Below are 24,521 nucleotides of genomic sequence, written 5' to 3'. Positions count from 1 at the left end.
TCAAGCGCTGGGCACCCCCATGAGAACATGAGAGCCGCTCTGAAGGAGTTACTCCTGGAGTAACAGTGACCTTGACTTTCAGCTTCCCCAGGGGCTGCATTCTTCCCTAGAGCAGACCTGAGTGTGAATTGGTTTGTCATTTGGTGTGACATCTCATCACTCACTGTCCCACGGAAATGGGGCATCCTCCATTTATCAGTTTCTCCTTTACTGTCTTTGTGTTAGGTCCTCACCTGAGCCCGAGGTTCCAAAATTTCTCAGGCTCTGTCACGGACCCAGCAAGTCAGGATGATTTCCTTAGCGGGATGATTCTGGAAAACAACTGCCTTGAATCAGCGTTTAGCAGAAAGCACGTTCCTCTTGTGTCCGCCGACACTCGGCACCATCCATGCAGCCTGGTCGGTCTCACAGCTGAGAGAGACTCAGGTCACACACATCTTCTGGCAGTGAACACAGGGAGGACCAGATTTCCCTGATTTCTGTTATCTAGTGCACTCATTTTTTGGGGGGGGGTGATCATTTCCCCATTTTATTGACGGGAAATGGGTGTTAAATGACTTGTCCCAGAAGTCACATAGCAAGTTGGAGTCAAACTTGAGACTGAATTCCAGGGCTTCTGGCTTCTAGAACGTTCCCAGGCTCAATCTCCTACAAGGAAGGAGGTTTAAAGAGCCGATACTAGAAACTGTTGCTCAAAGCATGGTCTCTTCTGTAGGAAGGTCATCTCCAGTCCAGCCCACAGGCAGCATGGCGGTCAGGGAGACAGTGGTGCTGGGGGCCCGCCATCCCTGAGGGACCTGGGCACCAGCTCTGTCACAGCCCTGGGTCCTAAAGGGTTGTCCTGGTGACAGAACCTCCCGTTTACTGAGCTCTTCCATCTCTGCCTCTCCCTGGTCCCTCTCTCCTGCCTCGTCTGCTTCCCTCGCTTCCTTCTGGGCCCTCGGTTTCCCCCGAGGAGACTCTAGGCCTGAAAGATACTCTCCTTTTTCATTACACATTACTCTCCCTTTGCACTTCCCTAACCTAACATGAAAACTCAGAAATGACAACCAGGAAGCCTTTCAGAGGGAACACCTCCGTGGAACTCTTCCTCTCTCTCGGTAAAGAGAAGCCTCCTCAGGCTGCCAAGAAATCTTACATCTTCGCAATCAGCTACTTTCTTATCTGTGATTCCTTCTGGTAGAACATAACCACCACCCCCCAACACACAGACTAACGTCCCCTGAGGAGATGTCATAATATTGTCAGACCTGGTAACCCAACTTCCTCCCACCACACCCTTCCACACTTCCCTTTCTGCCACACCCAACACAAAGAAAACAGCCCTTTTGGTTTTGTGTGAATGTGTGGCCCCCTGGGGTGTGGGTAGGTTGATGATAAAAACAAGAGAGGGGTTACAGAGCTCCTGCTCTCCTCCCAGCACAAGGTTGCATCCCCATGAGTGGCCCTTGGCTTTGAGTTCCACACAGTCCACTGGAGAAAAATGGACATAGGAACCAGTGCATTCTAATTCAGTAGAACGAATGACCCCTTGGACCAGTGGGGTGGCCAGCTTTTCTCCGAAGCCCCCAGCAGGGCGGGGACGAGGAGAAGGGTGCGGCTCACCTATCTTGAGGGAGGGAAGCAAGAAGGAAGGAGGAAGGCTCCCCATTGTAACATTTGAATTACAGCGAGAGGGACTGTTCTGAGCAGGTGAACAGCAGTGGGATGGTATTCACCAAAGAGGGGAAAACATGTTGACAAATGGCAGGTGGACGGGCCAGGTGGGAGCCCATTCTAGAAGAAGAGTTATGGACGTCCATGGGCACTGGATCTTAACGTGCCTTGAATGTCAGGCTAACGAGGGAGACTCTGCTTAGCCGGGATCTAGATGAAAAGTGGTCTCTCAAGGAAAACTACCTCTCCCAGCTCTTGCTTCATTCCAGTGACATTCCAGGCAGTGGGTATCTCCAAGCCTGTGTCTGCCTCTCCAGCTTTCAGGGCAGGGCATACCTTGACAGAGGGAAGAACTACCCATGAGCTCGTAAATCTGCACTATTTATACCTGGTCAGTAAATCAGGAAGGCCTGGAACAGAACTCCTGTCCGTTCAGCTGCTTGACTCCTTTCCTTAGAGCAGAAAGTGTGTCTTCCTTACCTTCATCGCACGCCACCCGCTGTGAAACTGTTAATATTATCGCGAATACCCAGCCATCCTTTTCTGTGTGTATATGCTGTCAGCATGCATGATCTGCTCTATCTTTAGAAAGGAAGGTCATCATAGAACTGGCAAAAATGGGGAGCATTCTTCCGGCAGAAAAGTCTCTGAGCAAAGGAAAGAAAGGTGTAGCATCTGGTCCTTCCAAACAAGGCCAGAGAAGAGCTGTTTTCTCACTAATGGGTGTTTACAGTAAAACAGGCAAAAAGGTGCAGAAAGACGGATCCTAGAAATAAAAGCCTCCCCACCCCCACCAGATGCTCACCCCCACGGGGGTCTGCAGAGTGACCATAGTGAAAGCTCTCTAGACAGTGCAACAGAAATCACAAAACTGCTGAGAAAACATGAATCTTCCCCCAGCTGTGAAAATCCCAGCAGGCCACTGGCCAGGTTTGAGAGACATCAAGCTGTAACTGTAATTGCCCCACCGAGGGTTTCAATTCTGCGAGCGGCGCGGTGATTGGCTCACACAAGCCGCTAGACCCTGAGGAAGCAGAGCCCCAGACCTGCTTCCGCCTGGCTGGTGCTGGTTTGCAACCTTAAGCCGGTAATCAGCACCTCGGGTGATACCGCTAAGAGCAATTTCAACAGGTTTTGCTTCAATAACCTGGGCTTATAAGCTCAAAACCCACCACTACGAAGTACCTTTCTCCCATTTGGATAAGCTCAGATATGAAATTTCTGGTAATTTTGAAAGGGGAAAAAAAACCCTCCAAAGCATTTTTCCCCCATACATACCTTGACCCACACTAATACCAGGTCGGTTTCTTGTTCTTTGTTTTTTTTAACCAGGCTTCTGTTGTAATTGCAAGGTAAACTGGCAAAGGATAAAACCTGAACTGATTTGCAGAGGTTTTATATTATTTTATTTTACGAAGACTTGTTCATTTATTTGAGAGAGAAAGAGAAAACACCCCAGTTCTAGTGGGGGGCAGGGACAGAGAGAATCCTCAAGCAGAGTCCCCGCTGAGCCCTGAGGCTACTCGGGGCTGGATCTCAGGACCCTGAGATCATGACCTGAGCAGAAACCTAGAGTTGGATGCTCAACCAACTTAGCTGCCCAGGCGCCCCTCTGCAGAGGTTTTAAACGGCACTTTGGATCTTAGAATTGGCGTGTCTCACCAGTTCCTATTTGTAGAAACCCATCAATTGTGCTTTTTTTTTCTGATGTATTAAAAAAAATTAAATCCTCCATAAAATAATTAGTGAACGTTGACTTTTTAAATTCTGCTCTTATTTTAGGAAATCTGTTCAAGTGGCTCCTTGTGTTCTAATTGTCAGACCCGTTCGCGGGACTGGCTCCTTGGTAGGGAGGCAGAACGAGCTGGTGAGTTGCTGCCATCTACTGACAGATGGTGGTAACAGCAGGTGCTTTCTTAAGCCTCCCTGGACCTCGTCTATGGTCTTAACCCTGGAGTGTCCTTGAGATGGGTGGAAAGCAGAATCCTCCATTTCCGTCTCACAGCTCCATTAGGGCTACTCACAGAAGGCAAAATGCCTGGCGTCATACCATCCTCATTATCTTTCCATGGCTAAAAGCATGTTTAAACTACTATAAAAACAACGAAGAACTGAATGGTCATAAATGGCCTCTTGAGGAGACTGAACCACCAAGGGATCCGTGGGAGGAACAGACATCCTGCATGTGAAGGAACGTAAGAGTCCCAGGGCTGGTCTTGTACCAGCTATTTCCTCTCTGGCCGCCTCTATCAAAAGTGAGGGATTGTTCTTCTCGAGTCTGTTTTAAAATTTTTAAATGGTACCTCCTCATTTTTTAAAATACAGGGAAGTAGACCAAAAATTTTAAAGTCATAATATAGTCACTCCACCAGTGCTAAACTTTGTAAAAATTGTCGTGAATACCCAAATAACCTTTCCTCTGCATATATGCTGTTTGTCAGCCTACATACATGATCTTATTTGTCTTTTCTCTTATAAAATAAATGCATGATACTTTTAAAAGCCCCATAAATCTCTATATAATGTCAAAACTGTAACTTGCTTCATAATCCCATCTTATCAGAGATAATTATTTTTATCACTTTGATATGTTTTTCTAGAATTTTTTCCTATGGATACATTTTTATGTAGCGGAGGTCATCCTCTACATAGGTTTTATATTTTGCCTTTTTTGCTTTTTTTTTTTTTTACTTAATATTACTTTATAAACATTATCTTATTAAAGATATCTAAACATCTGTACTGAAATTTTTTGCTTGAAGAGTGGTCGACACACAATGTTACATTAGTTTTAGGCATACGGCATAGTGATTTGACAGGTTTATACGCTGTGCTATGCTGGGTATGAGTAGCTCCCATCCGTCCCTATACCACACTATGACAATGCCATCGACTATATTCCCAATGATGGACTTTTCATTCCCATGACTTATTTACTCCGTAACTGGAAGTCTGTACCTCCCACTCCCCTTCACCCATTTGGCCCATCCCTCCACTCTCATCCCTCTGGCAACCATCTGCTTGTTCTCTGTTATCTATGGGTCTGCTTCTGCTTTTTGTTTACTCGTTTTGTTTTTAGATTCCACATATAAATGAAATCACGTGGTATTTGTCTCTCTCAGCCTGGGTTATTTCATGTAGCATCATAGTCTCTAGCTCCATCTGTGTTCTCACAAATGGCAAGATCGCATCCTTTTTTATGGCTGAGTAATATTCTGGTGTATATGAACATTTGTACTGAATTCTTAACTGGAATTCTTTATTGTATTGTTGTTGTTTTTTTTTAATTAGAAAGCGAGAAAGTACTAAAGAGCTTGCCCATTTTTATTCACTTTGTGTCATTCCTTGATGACAGTGCTGTCTTCGGGTCCCTATTCGGGTAAAGGACTTTGCTTTGTGATTGGCACAGCAACAAAGCCAGGATTACTGATGAGCTTCTGTTAACAAGTATAGTCCCTTACATTTACCGTGTACGTCCGATGTGCGTACCTTCCTCCCCACAACTTTATTCGTGCTTGACACACAGTAGGCACTCTGGAAATATTGCTGAGTAAATACAGGCCACTCACTCCACCCACAAATATCCTCCCCCCGTGCCTTCTTCATTCGCCAGTGGTGATATTCTTCTGTTCACATGCCACCTTCCTCCATTTAACTACCCTACGTTAAATGAGATAGAATTTCTTGTTTAATTATATAAGTAACACATTGTTACAAAAATTCAAAATATAGGGAAAAAAACCTCCTTTTACTATCTTTTCATTGCTGTTCCCCTCTCTGATGTGTATCAATTTGCTGTCTTTTCATACCAATAACCTCTTTTAAGTGAGCTGTATCTGGCACATGCTCAATAGTATTATCCCACTCCCCAATATATGATCATTACTATGTATTGTCTTCATTGTAGAGAAAAAAGAAATCAGATTCAGCTTTAACTCCTCTTATTGTCTCTTGTCCTTGTCTGTTTCATCCCCAAAACCATATTTTGTTCTGTTTTCTGGGTATCCGTGAAGTCTCTTTAATTTGCAGATTGTTACCCCAGGACACAGACCCTCCCATACACTGAGTCTCCATAAATATCTACAGAAAGAAAGAAAAAGACTGATAAAACCCAGGGTCCTTGGGACGTCGTCCCACGACACTGCTGTGACATGATGTGTTCTTGCTGGTACAGCCGATATGGGGCTGGATCTCAGACTGGCAATGACGAGCCAATGGCGCGATGGGGCCATGGGAGGGAAGCCCCATCTCCACTTGGGGAGTCTGGGTTGTTGTCCTTTGGTTGGTTGGCTTTTGTTTTCTGAATCACTGGCTTTGTGTAGACGGTAACCCATTCTCAGTGGTTCCATAATACACTAGGTGGTGACATCATTATGCCGGATAAATAGGAAAAGGAAAACACGGGAATGAGTGAATTGGAGAGAGGCAAGGGTACAGGGAATCTTCACCCAAATGAGAGGAACTTATCAGAAATCACGGATCTTGGGACAGAAAGAAAAACAAGAGAGCTGTTTATGTTCATGAGAATATTTTGAGTAAATAAAGGCATATATCTTTCTGGCCCTCGTTCTCTGATCCTGAAACCCGGGTGGACCCTCAGCTGACCAAGGATACACACAGAGTTCTAGCCCCTGCCCAGCAGCCTCCTTTGCCCCAGAAAGCGGCGTCTTTGATGGATCCAGTCAGGAATGTTCTCCCGGGCTGGGGTAGATGGAAGTCCCAGCATCGCAGCGCCCTCTGGTGCTCCCCCAAAGCTATTGCATGAGCTTTCGCAAAGGCCTGACGCTTAGGGTTCGTAACTGTGCTGGTGTGGGTTTGTGAAGAGGGGAGATCTGTTCTGCACCCCATATCCCATTGTTTGCTTACAGGTCTGGCTGGTTTTGCCCGCCTCTGTCCTGGAGATCAGTATGAGGTAAGTGTCCTGTCGGTCTGCGGGTTGGAATCGAGGATTTGAGGGACAAGAGTCAGGTGGTCGTTATTTTGCTTCTTAAATTCCCTTTTTTTTTTTTCCTTTTACGTTTGTTTATTTTGAAAAAAAAAATTTAAGCCAATGAGAAAATTTGGAGATGGAGACCCTCATGTAGTCTTCACCCAGATACCAATTTCTACCATTTTGCCACACTGGTGGCAAAATGCTGAAACATTATAGACTAATGCACAGACATGGAGACCTTTCGCCCAAAATGATTTTCCTAAAAACAGAAGGACATGCTGTCCTATCAGCACTGTGCAGTTGTCCATGCAACCGACTTAACGATGGCCCTTAGCTGCGGTTGCTTGTTATACCTTATATACAGTCTGTCTCGTCTTTACCCTGGTGTCCCAGCGTTGTCCTTGACAGCAGTCTTTTCTCCCGCTGCACGAGCCCATCCCGGATCATGAGTGCTCTTAAATATCGTGGGCTGAAGAAACTAGTATCTAGACCTTTCTTTATAAAGATGGACTCTAGAAAGTCTAAAAGCCTTTCATCTTTTCCCCCTTCAAAAGGGAACTTCCCTAATTATTTCATCTAACTATCTCCTCCAAAACCCACCATCATCGTCCTTGGGGAGGGCGGGGGGAGGAGGATCTTCCTGTCAGAGCAAGGAGAGCGGGAGACCCTCTCTTGGGACTATGTTGGACTTCAAAATCCTCGTCTCGCTCTGTCTTCTTCATCCAGGAGGAGGGGTCTTACTTCCTGCTTCTGGCTGCTAAGTAGGTTTTAGCTGATGGTTTCTCCTCGCTGTCAAGGAGCTGGGGAGTACAGCGACTGTTGTAATAGACTTACGGGGGGAGTGAACTGGCCACGATGACCGTGGTGACGCGGAAGGACGCAGTGTGATGACCTTTTACTACAGCAGACCCCCTGTAGGGGAACAGACCTTCCTCCCCCTTGAAAGCCTCTTCCCTGCCCCCTACCTACTCCACCCCCCAGGCCCCAGGAAATTTGGAGGAACCCAGCAGAGGGGGGTGGCTGGAGGAGGATGGAGAAGGGAAGAGCAGCTGCTTTATTTCCCTGCTTTTTTATCTTGGTGGTGGGGCGGGGGAGGTGGGCGAGGGCCGTGGGACCTGAGGTGTGGTTTTCTGCAGATTTTCATGAAGTACGGCCGGCAGAGGTGGAAACTGAAAGGCAAGATAGAAGCCAATGGCAAGCAGAGCTGGGACGGGGAAGAAGTGGTGTTCCTGCCCCTCATCGTTGGATTCATCTCCATCAAGGTTCAGTATTGTCTCTGCCGTCCCCCGTCTTCCCACTGCACGGCTGGGTAGCCCACGGGTGGGGACCTGTGTTCATGACTTCTGCCCGCCGCCCCCACCCCCACCTCGCACGGTGAAGACCACTGCTGTCTGCAGAGCGGACCGTGAAGAACACAGAGGAAGCATGCCTGGCCTTTCTCCTGGGCTCCCTGTGAGGCCTTCCCACTCCTTCTCTCACCAGGTCACAGAACTCAAAGGGCTCGCCACGCACCTCCTGGTCGGCAGCGTGACGTGTGAGACCAAAGAGCTGTTTGCCGCCCGACCTCAGGTGGTGGCCGTTGACATCAACGACCTTGGCACCATCAAACTGAGCCTGGAGATCACTTGGTAGTAAGTGGCCCTTTCCCGTGGGGTCCTGTTAGAAATACACACCTCAGGCTCGGGCTGTTCTGAGGGTGCCCCTTGGACCATCAGAGTCCCCAGAGAGCTCGTCGCAGAAGGAGACATGGGTCCAACCGAGACCTGTGTCAGAACCTCGCAGGGGACAAGGATCTGTCCCCTGGCTTGCCGCATGACGGTTGTGCACTGTCGTCTCCATAAGTCAGAGAAGGCTCTGTCTTATCACTGTTCTCGTCTACTTTTTGTTTTAAAATATTTTATCTTGCCACCTTCCCTCCCTGTCAACCTTTAAATACATATAAAATAATACAAGTCTCAAGTAAGCTAATTTGGGAGGAAAATAACTGTCCAGGAGGAGATATTTCACCCTCAGAAAGATCCCGATTCTCGCTGTAGGGTTTTCATCGCCTGTCCCACTTTAGCTCTATCCCATATGCTGCTCAGGGAAACTTCAAGGTGAATATCCTTCACGCTCTCCTGCAACAGAACATATCCAAAGGGCAAGAGATAACCTCTTGTCAGAGCAGTGAACTTAAAGGTGGTTTTCTGAGGTCGCCTCACGAGAAATGTCGTGTGTTATTTAAACACGGGTTGCTCTCAAAGTCTGCTACGACGCCCCTGGTGGATTACCACGTAAACATGACCTGCTGAGCGCGGGTGTTCAGGGTCCCCTTTCCAACATGGAGGGTGAGCCCCAGAAGCAGCAGACCCCCTGCCATCTTGTCACTGAAACACTATTCTGCGTCTTCCGCCCAGCCTTCCCTCCTTGTAGTTCATAGTCATTGATCTCTCGAATTCGAGGTCGTTCTTGCTGGTTGAACCAGATGCATGATGGTAAGTGTTGTCATGGTGGACAGGACAGACTGTCCTCCGCCCAGTCATGCAGGAGTCTCTGTGTCCACTGAGACGAGTGGGAGTCTACGTTTGTTTTCTTTAGACCGGGATCTGTTACTCTCTTGTATTGTTGAGGCGTCTGTCCCCGCAAAGTCAGAGACATTTTACAGACTTCAGCGTCGTGTGTTGGGCAAGCATTAATATGTTTACATTTGTAATATGAACGGAGAAACAGATTCCTCTAGATCAGTTGCCCTTAGAGCTACAATGCTGATCTGTGGTCCCTTGCGTGGGTCTGGGTTTTGTGTTCTGCTCCACTTTCTGTTATCGTGGCTTGTTTTCAGCCCCCCCCGCCCCTCACCCGCTGGTTTGCATTGACTTTGGTGTAACGAGGAGCCTTCTCAGCCCGCAGTCCAGCTTGGGGCGGGGGTGGGGGGCTGGAACGGACACACGTTCATGGGACTCCTTGTGTTGCAGCCCATTCGACGTGGAGGACATGACGGCGTCCTCGGGTGCTGGGAACAAGGCGGCAGCCCTCCAGAGGAGGATGTCCATGTACAGCCAGGGCACCCCGGAGACCCCCACTCTAAAGGATCACTCCTTCTTCGTAAGTTCCCTGTGGCTTCTGGAGGAGGCGTGAACTCGAGGCAGGGCTTCCCCCCAGAATGTGAAACACCCGACGTCTGGTGTCACGGGTTCTCCATAATTCCTAGCAATGCTCATCTCAAAGCTCCCCCTAATCAAACAGCGACTAAGAAAAGCACATTCCAAGAGGCCCTGGGCCATTTGCACGCAGGCAAACACCACCTCCCGTCTGTCCCCTCCCCCCCGACCCCTCCCAGTGCTTTGATAACGTGCAGACTTTCCCGGAGAGTCTCTGAGGTCAGCCTTTTAGGTAACAGATGTCGGTAAGGGCCTCCTCGCAGTCATCAGAAACGCTTGCTAGAATGCTCACAAAACACGGTGCCCGCTGTCTCCCGCTAACTCCGCTGTCTCGCTTTGACTTTCGAAGAGGTGGCTGCATCCTTCGGCGGCCAAGCCGCGGCGGCTGTCTGTCTTGAGTGCCTTGCAGGACACTTTCTTTGCCAAGCTGCACCGCAGCCGCTCTTTCAGCGACCTGCCCTCCCTCAGGCTGAGACCCAAGGCCGAGCTAGAGTTTTCCGTGAGTGTGGGTGGCCTGCCCGCCGTGCAGTGCTCGCCTCGGGGGCTCGGGGCGCGTTTGCTTCCATGTGTCTCTTCTCTCCTCTGTCTCCCTCGCGGGGCAGTGGTCACAGCTGTCCTGTCCCCAGGGCGGGAAGTGTGTTCCTGCATGCGCCTCTGTCACAGACCCGGCGTGTCCCTCTCATCCCTGAGCCCTGCTTTTGTGCCGTGATTTTCTCCGCGGTGGCGAAGATATCCATGGTAACAAGATCATCGTTTTTGAAAAATGCAGTTACCCCCCTCACCCCGCCCCACCTCCCGGTCAGGAAAGGTGTCTGTTCCCAGGTTAAGCGAGCTTATTACTAAGGACAGTCTCAGTTTTAGACCTGGCGTGCGAGGGAGTCAGAAGCCTTCGTACCCACTTTCCTAGAGCTACTTTTATTTAAAGGTGGTCTTCGCCTTAGTTTGTGGTAGCGCGTGTTAATTTTTCTCTACGTTAGTAAATGAAGCTCTTTCGTTTGTAGTCAGGAATACAACAGGGAAGCTACGGTTCTTGTGTCATACATCCTGTCCCAAGAGAAATCACGCAAGAACATACGGACATGGAAGGGTCTGCTCTTTACAGACATAGAAAAGTTACCTTTGGGGAAAAAAAGAGTAATCTTTGAACATCCAGAAAGGAAAGGACTAAAAAGTTTTCTAGTTAACGATGAAAATCATTACATCTAATTTGGTGAATTACAAAACACAGGTGAGAAGGGCCAGGCTAACCTAGCGGAGTTTCCAAGGCAAATAGGAACATTCTAGAAGGAAAATGTGCGTGAACACATGGGCCAAAAATGGACATATAGCAGATGCTGTTGTATACACAGCTATTGATACAATGTGTATGTTCATGCTCATGTACTGTAAGTTCCGGAGGGAGTTGGCAGGGGTTTTAATAGCATAATTTAAATGAGAGCAAGTTTTGAAAAACCTCCATGTCTTCCTGGAGCCTTTTGGATAAAGGCAGAGCCCTCAGAGCAGCTGTACCTGTCCGGCCCTCAGCAAGCTTGTCTTGCCTGCCATTGCCGGTTCTTGGTCTCCTGCTGCAGCCCCCAGAGCCCCAAGCACCCTCCAGCTGCACCCCCCCCTTCGCGAGCTCCCGTCTGTGCACACCCACCGTTCCTCTGGAAGACACTTCCTCCTCCTCGCCTAAACCTCCCCATCCTGCGGGGCTGAGCTCCGGGACCACCTGTTTCCCGGTTGGCAGCCATCCCCGTGTCGGGGTCCTGCCTCACGATGCCGCACCTCGTTAGAGCTCACTCCCTTGTCCTGTCGTGTGCCCATTCATGGGCAGGTCCCCTTGGCGCCCCAGAAGTCCCCTTGACCAGAGCGTCTCAGCTCAGTCTGACTCCACACTGGCCACTTACGCAGGGGCACGTCGGGTTTAGGTAAACGGCTGACCGGGACTTTGGGATTTGAATAAGAGCCCAACTGAGCGGTCCCCCTGCCTTCACCGAGCCTCCCTGCACCCCAGGCGGCCAGGGATGTGCTTTGAAGATGAGATGAGATGGGGCAGGACCACCTGGAGGGCCCAGAGCTTCTGGGAGATGCTCCAGAAGTTCCCCCTTTCTCTCCCCTCGAGGTGGAGGGTGTGGGGGGCAGACAGAGGGCACTGAATTAAACAATCTCCGGGGCCTTGGAGCCCCACCTGCTCCTCGACAGCTGCTGAGAAGTTTCTAGAACTTCCACTCTCGGGCCTGCCCCCCAGAACTCTGAGCAGCACTCTTTGGGGAGCAGTCACAGAAGAAAGCATTCTCTAGAGGCGACCCTGAGCCTGCAGAGGTTACCTGAGTGTCCCAGGGACGCGTCCCTTCACTCATCCCCGTGGTTAAAATGTATTGCCCTCCAGCCAGATGAGAATGTAAAGTTAGGGTTGAACTAACTGCACGGGTTAGGATCTGGGGGTCCCCAGCCCAGCAGTGGGGGTGGGGGGACCAGGAGGACTGCTGGGGAGGACAGGGAGCTTTTGTCTTTCTGTCTACTCCGTTTCACTACCAGGAACGTTTTTGTTTCCTGGGCTTATTCCCAGCAATATTGTGATTTTTCCTTGTTTCCCACGGAATTCAAATAGACATGCACTTGGTACTTAACCATTTACTTTAAAGATCAGTCCAGAGCCCAAGAGAAATGATCCATTTCCAAGGAGCTGATCTCCAATCACTAGAAAACTTTTCTCACAGAGCAGCTCTTGGCCCTGAGACATGGCACAGACCACAGTGTAGGGAGCAATGACTTGGAAATCGTTTTAATGCCTGCGTAAACAAATGATCTTGATTACCTGGGTATTCGTAACCTCTCTCCCTTCTGAGTTCTGCTTCATGAATCACAGAGTGTATTGACCCAGCCTGGGTCGGCTTGACAAGAGGACGTGGTATTTCTAGACTCAGTTCTGGGAGAGCTTTAAGTTTATTCGTCTTTTTCTCCCATTTTTACGGAGGCTTTGCAACTATGTTTCTGGCCTTCGGTTATTTGTGGCATGGTGACTAAATTAATAGAACATTTTCGAGGGCTTGGGAGTTGTGGGTAGAGAGTCTTTTAAAATAATTTATGAGAACTGAAGCAGAACAAAGCATCACATCTTTTGAGTGAACTAGCATGAGTGTTGGAACGTCTTTTAAGATAAATGCCAAAAAAAAAAAAATTGGTAGCGTTATTCATAATCATGGCTGCCAAATACTGTGAGATCCTGGATTTTAGGAAATAGGCTTTGTTCCCTCCCCTCTCCCAATCTTTTCTTCTGAAAACTGTTGAACCTAGGAATGGAATAATGAACTTTCACTGAGACTCAACACCAGAAATGGTTTGTAAAGGCTTTTCTTTTGCCTCACACACACATGCGCACACACAGAATCAACAGCTAACATGTTAGGATTCTGAGAGCGCTGGTTGTGTGTTTTAATTGCCTGGCATCGTGTCTGGAAAGAAATCCCACCCAGCATATCCCTTGTATTTAAAATAATAACGAGATGCCTTTTATCCACAGTCTAATCTACCTGATGACGTCTTTGACCACGGAAAGGCAGCTGAGGAGAAAACGCCCCTGTCTCTCAGCTTCAGTGACCTGCCCAACGGGGACTGTGCCCTCACCCCCCACGCGGCCCGCCCCCTGTCCACCGCAGGCTCAGCAAACCCAGAAATTACCATCACCCCCGCAGAGCGGAACCACAGCAGCCTGGCCTCCCGGAACGAGGGCTCGGATGACTCCAGCTCAGCATCTCCTAGAAACTCCTCCGGAGAAGGCCAAGAGCCACAGCCACACGTGGAGGAGGACACAGACGGGCCCGGGACCCCTCTGTTCCTGGAGAAGGAGGTGGCAGAGGCCCTCCTACAGGAGTCCGACGAGGCCTCGGAGCTCAAGCCCGTGGAACTAGATACGTTTGAAGGAAACATCACGAAGCAGCTGGTCAAGAGGCTGACCTCGGCGGAGGTGCCGGGGGCCACGGAGAGGCTGGCCCTGGAGGGCTCCGTCAGCGGAGAATCTGAAGGCTGTCGCTCCTTCCTGGATGGAAGCCTAGAGGATGCGTTTAGCGGGCTTTTCCTTGCCTTGGAGCCACACAAGGAGCAGTACAAAGAGTTTCAGGACCTGAACCAAGAAGTCATGCACTTGGATGACATCCTAAAAGTAAGTACCATTTTAGGGAAATCAGATTAGGTGTGGAGAGAGGCGTCTGAAGCCAGCTTTCTCTCGGAAGTACTGTGTCTTGGTGTTTGAGCCCCCTGCATCACAGAACCGAGGGACGGTCGTCATCTGAATGGCACCGACTTTTAAACACCAAGAGTGCGTGTTCGTCTTTATTTCCTTCACGCAGATGAGTTTCCCCGAGTTGGTTAGGAGTTCAGTCTCCAGCGGAAGTCTCCAGTCTTCCATGCGGAAGGCCCGAGCCCCTCCAGCCCCGCGGTCAGTCACCGCAATCCCAGAAGGGAACTGGAGGCACTTTGGGGATCATAATCTCCCTGAGATGCTACCGGATAGAGTCCCTTTCTGACTGAAGTCAAGAGTGAGGCAACTGTGATGTGGGAGCCACAGGCCCATACCTCCATCCTCCCTCCCCCCGTACCCCTCACCCCACCTCCCCCTGCACCCTTCGCCCTGCCTCCCCCTGCACCCCCACCCTGCCTCCCTCTGCTCCCCCCACCCGACCTCCCCCCACACCTCTCACCTTGTCTCCCCTGCACCCCTCACCCTGCCTCCCCCTGTACCCCCCACCCCACCTCCTCCTGCACCCCTCCTCCTCCAGTCTGGTCTGGTCCCAACCAGTGAGTCGGGACCTGCAAGTCGTCATCTCCTGTGCTCTAGAAACCAGGGACCCCCCCCCACCACCACCACCAGAGCTCTCTCTCTCTCAACCTCACCCCTGCCCAGACAGCTCAGGGTACACTGGGTGGGAGAGGAGAGCGAGAGGGATGATCCCCTCTCAGGCAGGAGGTCCCAGGAAGGAGGCTACTGTTGCCACACCAGAATGTCTATGTTGCCACTGGGCATAAACTTTCTAAAACACTGCCCAGGAAGACAGAACCTGGGATTTTGTCCCAAATCCCACAGCCACCTCCTGTGCTCTCAGCTTTGCCACTCCGGTCTTGCTATACGGAAGGCGAACTGACTCCTTTTTCCACAAAAGAGCAGTTCTTTGGGTACCTGTTCTATCAGCTGGACTGGAAAATAAGGTGCCGGGGTTCGGCTGAGATTCCGCCCGCAGGAGGCCGTCCCATCCCCTTGTGGGACCGTCTGTAAAACGTGGTCTTCTCAGTGGCACGTGGGAGCACATTTCCAAGGCTTTTAGGACTGTCTTACCCTTCTCGGTGGTGCTCACGACCTCGGAGGGGGGTTGTCCCCAGGGCAGGTGAGACTTCCTGCCCCGACTCTCCAGGTCCTCCCGCACTCATGACAGACTAAGAAGCAGGCCAGGGCGCTCTGCCTCTGCTTTCTGGAAAACACTTCTCAGAAGCCCCAGCTCAGGACTCCTGCATGGAGGCTGCTTGTCTAACACTCCAGTGAAGACATCTTCTGCCGCCTCAACAGACTCTGGTCTGCAGAGTTGACCAGCTTCGCTTAGTGGGCAAAAGGTGTGAAATTTAAAGACACAACTGACCCCCACCTCCAGCAGAAGCCTTAGAGAAAGCGAGTGGGGAGAGCAGCTCCCATCTCCAGGCATCTAGATGGCTAAGATAGCGGGGTCTGCCAGTGAGCACTGAGCAAGCCGTCTGTGAGTCATAACAACCCGGGGGCCACAGATTTCTTTCCAGAGTATTATTTCCATCTGCTGTTGTTCCAAAACGATCCCGCCTTGAAAATCCTTAAGTGTCTGTCCATCCCTTTGTTAGGATCCATGTTTAAACGCATCCGTAATGGGTGAGGTTAAGTTCGGCAGGTAGCTGGTTAAGAAAGAAGAACCTAGAAGTAAGTTGCATCTGGACTGGCTCTTTCTCTCTCTCTCTGAGATGGAAAACAGCGTTTGAGTTTAGACCTGGGGCAAGTGGCTATGGATCCAGCCAAAATCGAAGCATCCGCTAGACAAAGCTTTCTCTTTCCCCCCCGTTCACATTCCTAGGATGCTAAGCCTCTTGAGGATCAGAGACTAAGTGATGCAGCCTCTGGGACGGAGATCACTGAGGGTGAATGAGACAACTCTGATTTAAAGACCGAAAGACGGTTTCCCCTGTGCTTTTGTGCCATCTTGAGTCTCAGAGACAGACCCCTGCAAGGCGCTGCCTGCCTTGTGTTACGAAGTCAGCAAGGAGTGCCACCTAACTGGAAGGAGGACCTTTGGTTCTTGTGCCTTGCAGGACCGGTCCTGTTCAATCCACCCCAGCGTCCGTCCTCTTGAACACTTTGGAAGGACATCTTCCTGTCTCTGTGCCCATAGCAACTGGCCTTATTCTGCTTGTCACGCTTCTGTCTGTGTTTGGCAGTAGAGAATCCTCCAGCCCCGGGATGGGTTCCTTGGGCAGCCGGCTTCTGTCTCGGGACAGCGCAGACATGGCCGTGTAAAGTTACGGATCGGTTATACTTGGCTTCTCAGACTCGTCTGCTGGTTGTGTCTCCTTTGGGGTTGAGCGCCAGGCAGAGGGAGGGCTAGAGCAGTTCTCTTTCCCAGGGCTTTCTGGGCTATCAAAGTCCCTCAGCTTTTCATTATAAAACTTCAGGCAGAGGGGCGCCTGGTTGGCTCAGTGGTTTAAGGCCTCTGCCTTCGGCCTGGGTCGTGGTTCCAGAGTCCTGGGATGGAGCCCCACGTGGGGCTCTCTGCTCTGTGGGGAGCCTGCTTCCTCCTCTCTCTCTCTGCCTGCCTCTCTGCCTACTTGTGATCTCTGTCTGTCCAATAAATAAATAAAAATCTTAAAAAAAAAACGAAACTTCAGGCAGAAACAGAAGGAACCCTAGAAGGCACCCCAGCGTGCCCGTCTCCCATTCCACGATGTCAACTCAGAGCCGGTCTTGTTTTTTCTGTCCTCCTTCCTGCTTCTTTCTCGCCAGATGATTTGGGAACAAATCCCAGATGCTGTGTCATTTTATCTATCGTTGTACTTTTTTTGTTTTAATATGAAGGGTTTAAATGCATTTTTTTTTTAACGCCAACCACAACCAAAAAATAAAAGCTTGAAAAAAACCCAGAAAGTGTCGCATCTCAAGTTGAATGTTGCGTGTTGTGTTTTCTGCCTCTGGCTGTTTTGATCTTCTCCCTGATGCCTTCTGCCTTTGCAGTGCAAGCCGGCCGGAAGCCGCAGCCGGTCTTCCAGTTTAAGTCTTACAGTCGAAAGTGCTTTAGAAAGCTTTGATTTCCTGAACACCTCTGATTTTGACGAGGAGGAGGACGGTGATGAGGTTTGTAATGTTGGCGGAGGCGCGGACTCGGTATTTTCAGACACTGAGACCGAGAAAAATAGGTAAGTGTAACGTTAGTGTGTGCTTACACCTCTAAGGTCTGTAGAGTGATTCTCCGTCACTGTGCGTCGCCTCCCAGGCCCCTCCCAGGAGGAGAGAACTTCCCACAGGAATGGCCATTGACTTTTGGCTCCCTTTTACTGTCCAGGACAATTTTTATGTATCATTCACCTCTTTTGCGCTGTTCAAGGAAAAATGGGTTGCTTTTCTTCCTCATAAATGAAAGGGACACGTTTGTGTGAGTGTTTGTGTGTATACATGTACGTCCTGGACGGTTCGGGGCCTGCTTCCTGACCCCAGTGTAATTAATTCCAAATTAACTAGATACACTATGTTTCCGGAGGAGCCTTACTGGATGACCCGTTTGTACTTGGTTCTCCTCCGTCTGGGTGCGATTTCTAATCTCTTCATTGTGTTAGTCTCTGCCTTTTCCACCCCTTTAGCTCTTGCTCCCTTTGACAAAGTTGTTCCAGATCAAGATTATTGGTGCCCTTATCAAAGCCAGGGGTCAGCCCGGGCACATATTTCCCTTAGAATGAGGGTTGACCAACTCGTGGCTAAAACCTGATTGCACCTTCTCTGGGACAGGCAGGGGTGAGGCAGCGGGAGGGGGCGATGAAGGTGAAACAGTGTCACCTTCTCCATCAGTGTTCTTGGACAGCCAGAACTTGTGTTTGGAGCTAGAGTCTGGGGTCCATTCTGTGACTTCAGCGGAAACAACGCAAACACAGTTGAGCCTACTCACCTTCATTAACTGCCGGGGGAGAAAAAGCGCACACACATACTTCCCCGGAGGAAAGTGTGGATTTCCACCATCTTTGCTGCCGACGTGTTATGCAAACCGGCTTTCCAGTTACGAGGAACTCCAACTGTCCCATCTTCGCAAACCTCTCTAGGTGATATTATAATAACAGTTTTGAGGATTTTCTCATCCCTGGAGGGGTCATTCTTCCAAAATCAGGAAACAAAAAAGTGAGAAACAGATTTCTCCAGCCAAGGGCCTGGCCAGCAAAATTTATTCAATGACTGGAAGGCTGACATTATATTCTATTCCTACATTCTGTGCGGAGATTTTTCTAACCTGATTGAACTTGTGAAATGCGTCTAAACCGAAAATCCATCTACTTGTTAGCGTGAGCTGTTACATGGCTTGTCAAAGTCAGACCTCAGTCCAAACATCCATTTTTGCTGCCGTCAGAAGCATTTCAACAACAAAACCATCACGGGTTTTGTACATTTTGTAGACCATTGATACTAAATTGTCTAAACTGATTGACTTTATGTCATCAGTGGGATTAGGTGAAATTGTGGGAATTGTGTGTGTGTGTGTGTTTTAAATATGCGCTGATGGCGGACACAAGCAGGGTGCTTTCCCCTTGGAGGTAAAAGTTAATTGGAGGAAAATGTTCAAGGCCTCTAAGCTCAGGTGCATGATATTTCTAAATCCCAGGGGCTGGGGTTGGGGGGAGGCGCGAACCCAGAAGCCACTAGCTGCCCAGTCGCCACCGGTTGTGTAACAGGACACGGTGGTGAATATCTGTGCCAGTCAGCTCTCCCATGTGTGCAATGAGACAGCTACTCCCTCTTTCCCACACAGATTAATTTTCAGAACAAAATTAGATAATAGAGGCAACAGGTTTTATTTGTAAATCTAAGTGCCCGTCACGATACAACTTGAGACAGCTCCACGGCGAGGCTGAAACCAGGCATGAGAGGCAGAACCAACCCCCGCCTGGGAAGATTCAGATGCCCCCTTGTCGCCTTTGTCTGGGGCAGAACGTCATGTCTCCTGCTGGCAACTTTCTCCTTTTCTTCAAGGAACAATTGATCTGAGGCCAAGAAAAAGCCTTGACTTTACTTCTTAATGGTCTTGCTCTTGGGGCGACCACAAATACAGAGGACAGTTAAATCCCAGAAAATCTGCCAATTTCCCATCCACAGAGCAAGCAAGTATAACAAGCACAAAAACGAGAGTCCGTCTCAAAGACTCCTTGGTGTGCCGCCTTTACAAAGGGCTCATTGTGCTCGAGCAACAAACAGAGAACTCTGGGAGTAATCTGTTTGTGCGATCTTTTAACAAGGCACATGGGTTGACCAGGCTGAACCAAGAAGCAGCTTTGGAAAGTTAGCTCGGCTTTTCAAGGCGGGCTTAGCGAACGCCTCCCATTCAGTGGGTGCCAGAGGGGGCCTTTCTTGAGTTTTGTTGAGGTGACCTGGGGTTTCCATGCCAAAAGAAGCTAACATCTCGCTTCCCTTCCTGCTCCAGGACCTACAGAGCCACACACCCTGAAGCCAGGGGGCACCTTAGCGAAGCACTGACAGAGGACACCGGGGTCGGGACTAGTGTGGCCGGAAGCCCTCTGCCGCTGACCACGGGGAATGAAAGCCTGGATATCACCATCGTCAGGCACCTTCAGTACTGCACCCAGCTTGTTCAGGTAGGACTGCTGACCGCGTGCCTCAGAGTCCAGGCTGTGGACGCACCAAGGTGGGCTTCCTTTTTCAGTTATGCCAGAGAAATGAAAATTCAGGAATAAGAGAACCGTCTTCCTTTGAGTTGGGGCAACTCAAACATTCTCATGGGCATGGCCATCCTCCCTGAGCCCTGGGTTTTCTATCCTAAAACCCGGCTGTCCACACTTTATTCTTTTTTTAAGATTTTATTTATTTGAGAGACCGGGAGAAAGAGCACAAGCAGGGGGAGCGGCAGAGAGAGAGGGAGAAGCAGACTCCCTGCTGAGCAGAGAGCCTGATGTGGGGCTTGATCCCAGGACCCTGAGATCATGACCTGAGCCGAAGACAGACACTTAACCGACTGAGCCACCCAGGCACCCCTTAGCTCTCCACACTTTAAAAGGTCCTAGGTTAGTTCTTGATGTCAAATCATTTGATAAAAGAGAAGAATCATGTGACTAAGGAAAAATTTTTGTGTTCTGGCAGCTATAAATGAATGGACTTTGAAAGTGAGAGTTACTGAGCGTCCTTTGGTGTGCACTTGTCTCCTGACTTATCTTTCTACCACCCGGACAGTTAAAGGCAAAATGCTGCCGCATATAACCCCAGCTTTCCAGATCTGGAATAAAGACTTACCAGCGATGAGAAAGAACACTTTCATAGGACATTATCGTTACCAGTTAGCTCTCATTCTGGGACACCGTGGGCCTTAATTTTCTTTTCATTTCAGGTTGTTTACCGATTAAGGTTTTACAGTAGTGGAGCACAGATTTGGGAATTCTTTGGTTGCAGGAAGTGCTTTAGCTGTCTTGAACAAAGCATTTTTTCCTGAGCATCTATTTAAACGCATCCTCCGTGCCTGATTGCCTGTCTGCTCTAGCCTGCTTGCACGTGTGGGGAACAGGAGAAGAATGTGAGAGCAGATGTCAAGGTCTGCAGGGGGATTGGCCAGGCAGAAAGGGGGCCAAAAAGGAGGAGTCATGCTCCTACGAGCAGGGGACCCACTGGAAGACGAGAGGCAGGGACAGGAGGAAGGGGCCGCAGAGGGACCGGAAGTGGGTTAGTGTGCTTCTTCCGTAATGTACTGATGCAACGTAGCACATGCTTCTCCTCCCTGAATAAAGAACCACAGAGTCACCTCAGACACTGTGGGAAACTGGTGGGCAATGAGGACTCTTGTCACTAAGTTGGCCACCATCCCCGTTGATCTCTTCTGTTGACTACCGAATTTGTAAGCTGTTTACTGCAAGCCATTTACTGGCAGTCTGGCAGGAGGCGCGGGTTTTGTTTTTTGTTTTGGTTTTTTTTTTTTTTTTTTTTCAGACCAAAATGGGCAAGGACTGTGATTTACTTTTAGCTATTCTCTATTCCCCAAACCCTTGAATGAGACAGTTTTCACCATTCTTTGTCCTTGCAGAGCCTGATTCTGGGCTGAGCCAAGGACCTGTTTGCCTTTTAGAGGGGAAGTCATTAGTTTGTGAAACATAGGAGAATTCTCTTCCGTAAATGAATGGATGTTTTCTCTCGAAGAGGAATCAGCAGACACTGTTCAGTGCCATGTTCTTGTCTAGACTCAGGCCATGGTTATCACACGTCAGCTCATCAGTGCCAGGAAAAACAAAAGAGGTAGATATAAAAGATGTGGAATAAAGAAGTAAGGATTAGAAACTTAATTTCTAACTCACATCTGCTGCTGAATCGGTGAGTTAATGTCTTCATTTGGCATATAATTGCAAAGAGATAAAAATGGGCATTCCATAAGAATCATAATAGCTATAATTATGCCCCAAAGCAGTTCATTTCTTCTGTATTTACTTCCATGAAAGGCATTGTTGTACATAATTGTTTCATGAGACTTCTGAATTTGAAAATCCTATTTGTGTGTTCTAGGGGATTTAGTACAGGATGCATCCTGCCTCCATGCCCACCACGTGACCAGGACAGGTCTCCAAGGGACACAGAAAGGACAAGAACATCGAGGCAGCCACTGACTTCTGTCCTCTCTCATGCCCTTTACTCTTGTGACCTGCACATAGGTGCAGTCACTTTCTATGTATTTGGCCTTGGGCACATTACTTGATCTCTCTGGCCTCAGTTTCCTCAGCAGTAAAATGGAATACCAAGGGACACCTGGGTGGCTCAGTGGGTTAAGGGTCCAACTCTTGGTTTCGGCTCAGGTCGTGATCTCAAAGTCGTGAGGTTGAGCCCTGCTTCGGGGTTTGCACTCAGTTTGGGATATTTTTTCTCCTTCCTCTGCCCCTCTATGTGCTTGGGCACTAAATAAATAAACAAAATGCTTGAAATGCACTATCAACAGTACCCACCTCACAGGGTGGCTGTAGGAAATCACATGAGCTAAGGCTCCGACCAGTGCCTGGAACATAAAAAGCACTCATTAATTAGAACGAGATAGCCTTGATTATAATCATGATTATTATACAACATGTTCTTAACGTTCAGCTTGAAAACAAGGAACTCAGTCCATGCTGTGAAAAATTACTACTTGTGAAATTAATCTTTCTTTCTGTTAGCACACAGATAAGCAGCCTAAATATGCCTTCATGGTCTCAAAGAGGATTTACAAGATTTACGGTACATAAAAGCAAAGGCAACTTTATCAGAACCTTGCAGCTCTGTTATTGAGAACGTTCCAGAATCTATACAGGCATGAAAAAAGGTTGTAAAGCAACAAAAACATGTGTGATTTCATCAGCTCTTGTCATCGGCCTGGAATGAGGAACGTTCTCAAGCCGGAACTAAATCACCGCACGGGTTGAGTTAGCCTGACCGCTGAGTTAGGAAGGAGGGGGTTGGGCCAGGAAACCTCCCTTGACAGCAGCGGGACTGACCCCCTGGTTCTGTTTGTCTCCTCAGCAAATTGTTTTCTCAAGCAAAACCCCATTCGTGGCGAGCAGTCTCTTAGAGAAGCTTTCTAGGCAAATCCAGGTGGTGGAGAAGCTGTCAGCCGTCAGCGATGAGAACATAGGGAACATCAGTTCCGTCATTGAAGGTAAGAACATGCGTGTCCCACCTCCATGCCCGCGCTCGCCGGCGGCATCTCGTCCCTGCGGCCTCAGGACTGCAGGAGCGCATGCTCGGCATGCTCGGGACATAAAATAGAGGAATGTCCCCTCCCCAGTGTGGTCTCCTGAACACCTCAGAGTCCAACCAGCAGTTGGACCAACCAGTGTTTTCTGGAGGGCCTGCCAGCCCCGCCAGGACTGGTGTCCGTAAACAGAACCAGCATTGACCTCGTAGGCCGTCTCACAGACTTTCTCTGCCAGAGAAAGGGAGCCCTGGCAGGTGGCTGAGAGGCAGAAAAAGGGACCAGACACTCCAGGTGTGAGTGACTCGTGTCCTCCCTGCTCTCAGGCGCCCCCTGGCCATCACAACCACACACCAGGGAGACGCTGACCCTGGGCTGCCTGGCGTGATGCTCTTCCTGAGTTCAGTGTGAGAGGCCCCTGGCCCCGCTCAGACTCCTCCAGGCCCCTCCAGCTCTGTTCCAGCGCCTTCCGAAAACCCGCCCCAGGTTCCGTTCTCCGAGCCTATCCCGTGTTTTGCTGCCAAGTTACCGGAGAGGACACAGCGAGGACATCTTCCGATGTCCGAAAGCAAACAGTTTTGCTTTTGCTGCATGTTCTCAGTTGCCCAGGCCAGAGGGGTCATACCTTCTGTGTCCTTTGGAAAATCTGCCAAGTACAGAGAGATCTTGTAGTTCCGATTCAACACCACAATCTTTGGGCGATGCCCGGCTGGCTCGCCTGGCCATTGGTGGAGCCCAAGACTCTGGATCTCAGGGTCGTGAGTTCAAGCCCCACACTGGGTGTGGAGCCTACTTTAAAAAAGAATTTTTTTTTTTAAAAGAGAGAGAGAAGGGGGCCCTGGTGCCTGCCCCGCCCCCACACAGGTTCATCTCTTCACCTGCTTCTTTCAAAACGTGCGACGTGGGGTCGGGGTTGCTCTCTCTTCCAGCCATCCCAGAATTTCACAAAAAGCTGTCCCTGCTGTCCTTCTGGACCAAGTGCTGCAGCCCAGCCGGTGTCTACCACAGCTCGGCCGACCGAGTTATGAAGCAGCTGGAAGCCAGCTTTGCCAGAACCATCAACAGAGAGCACCCTGGGCTTGCAGACCCAGGTAAGGGGCGGCGGTGGGGGGACAGCATCTCTGCCGTTTGACCTGAGAGTGAGCACCGGTGGGTCCCTCCCCCGGGACAACGACTGACTCTGCAGAGAAAGCAGCATCTGCTCAGTACCCTCGAAGAAAAGAAAGACTTGGACATGTTTTAAATCAGAATATCAGCAGTGACTCTTAAAAGCTCTGGGTTTCTATATTGCCGTTTAGGTGGTTGTAGGCTTTCTTCATTAAAATGCAACCAATCCGAGGGTGCCATGGGAAATAACCACTTGGGAAAAGCTGTTGGGCGATTTCCACTAAAGCTCGATGTACCCCTGCCCTACGACCTGGCAGTTCCGCTCCTAAATATATCAAGGAAAGTACCTGCTTATACTCACAAAAAAGACAGGCCTAGGAAAGTTCATAGCAGCTTTATTCACAAAAGCCAAAAATCAGAAACAACTCAAATGCCCACCAACAAGAAAATGAGTGTATTTTGTGGGTATGTATGTGTGTATGTAGATGTGCATATGCGTAGTATCGTATCTATGTATTGTGCTTATATCAATAGTAACAGATTCACACAGTAGGGGATTACACAGCAGTTTTTAAAAAGAACCAATTACTGCTCTAAGCAACGTGTAGATGAATCACACAGATATTTTGTTGAGTAAAAGGAGCCAGATACAAAAAGCACCTACTAGATAATTCCATTTACATGATGCTCAAAAACAGGCGAGGCTAATTCATGCGGATGGAAGTCAGATTATTAGTAACCTATGGTGGGAAGGGGGCACAAGCTTACCTTATGGGGAGCCAGGCG

At 49.3% G+C, this 24,521-nt stretch overlaps 1 protein-coding gene across 4 annotated transcripts in view; it reads left to right on the top strand.

The window, feature by feature from the left end:
* Positions 1–24,521, top strand: part of RIPOR2 (RHO family interacting cell polarization regulator 2) — a 107,705-nt gene that overhangs the window by 68,470 nt on the left and 14,714 nt on the right. For 2 of the 4 annotated variants that reach the window (XM_080805408.1, XM_080805409.1), the window contains exons 9-14: positions 6,525–6,568; positions 7,726–7,851; positions 8,072–8,220; positions 9,541–9,670; positions 13,232–13,870; positions 15,798–16,856. In XM_080805408.1, coding sequence (XP_080661534.1) covers positions 6,525–6,568; positions 7,726–7,851; positions 8,072–8,220; positions 9,541–9,670; positions 13,232–13,870; positions 15,798–15,869 — 1,160 coding nt within the window. In that variant the 3' untranslated portion in view covers positions 15,870–16,856. Of the gene's footprint in view, positions 1–6,524; positions 6,569–7,725; positions 7,852–8,071; positions 8,221–9,540; positions 9,671–10,075; positions 10,226–13,231; positions 13,871–15,797; positions 16,857–16,948; positions 17,131–19,394; positions 19,567–22,456; positions 22,593–23,557; positions 23,720–24,521 lie in introns of those variants that run through there. The other 2 variants (XM_080805406.1, XM_080805407.1) reach the window with 2 other exon arrangements.

This window comes from Martes martes (assembly GCF_963455335.1).
Source record: "Martes martes genome assembly, chromosome: 6".
NCBI classification, from domain to species: domain Eukaryota; kingdom Metazoa; phylum Chordata; class Mammalia; order Carnivora; family Mustelidae; genus Martes; species Martes martes.
The sequence above is the reverse complement of the archived record's forward strand: the minus strand, read 5'-3'. Positions and strand labels throughout refer to the sequence as shown.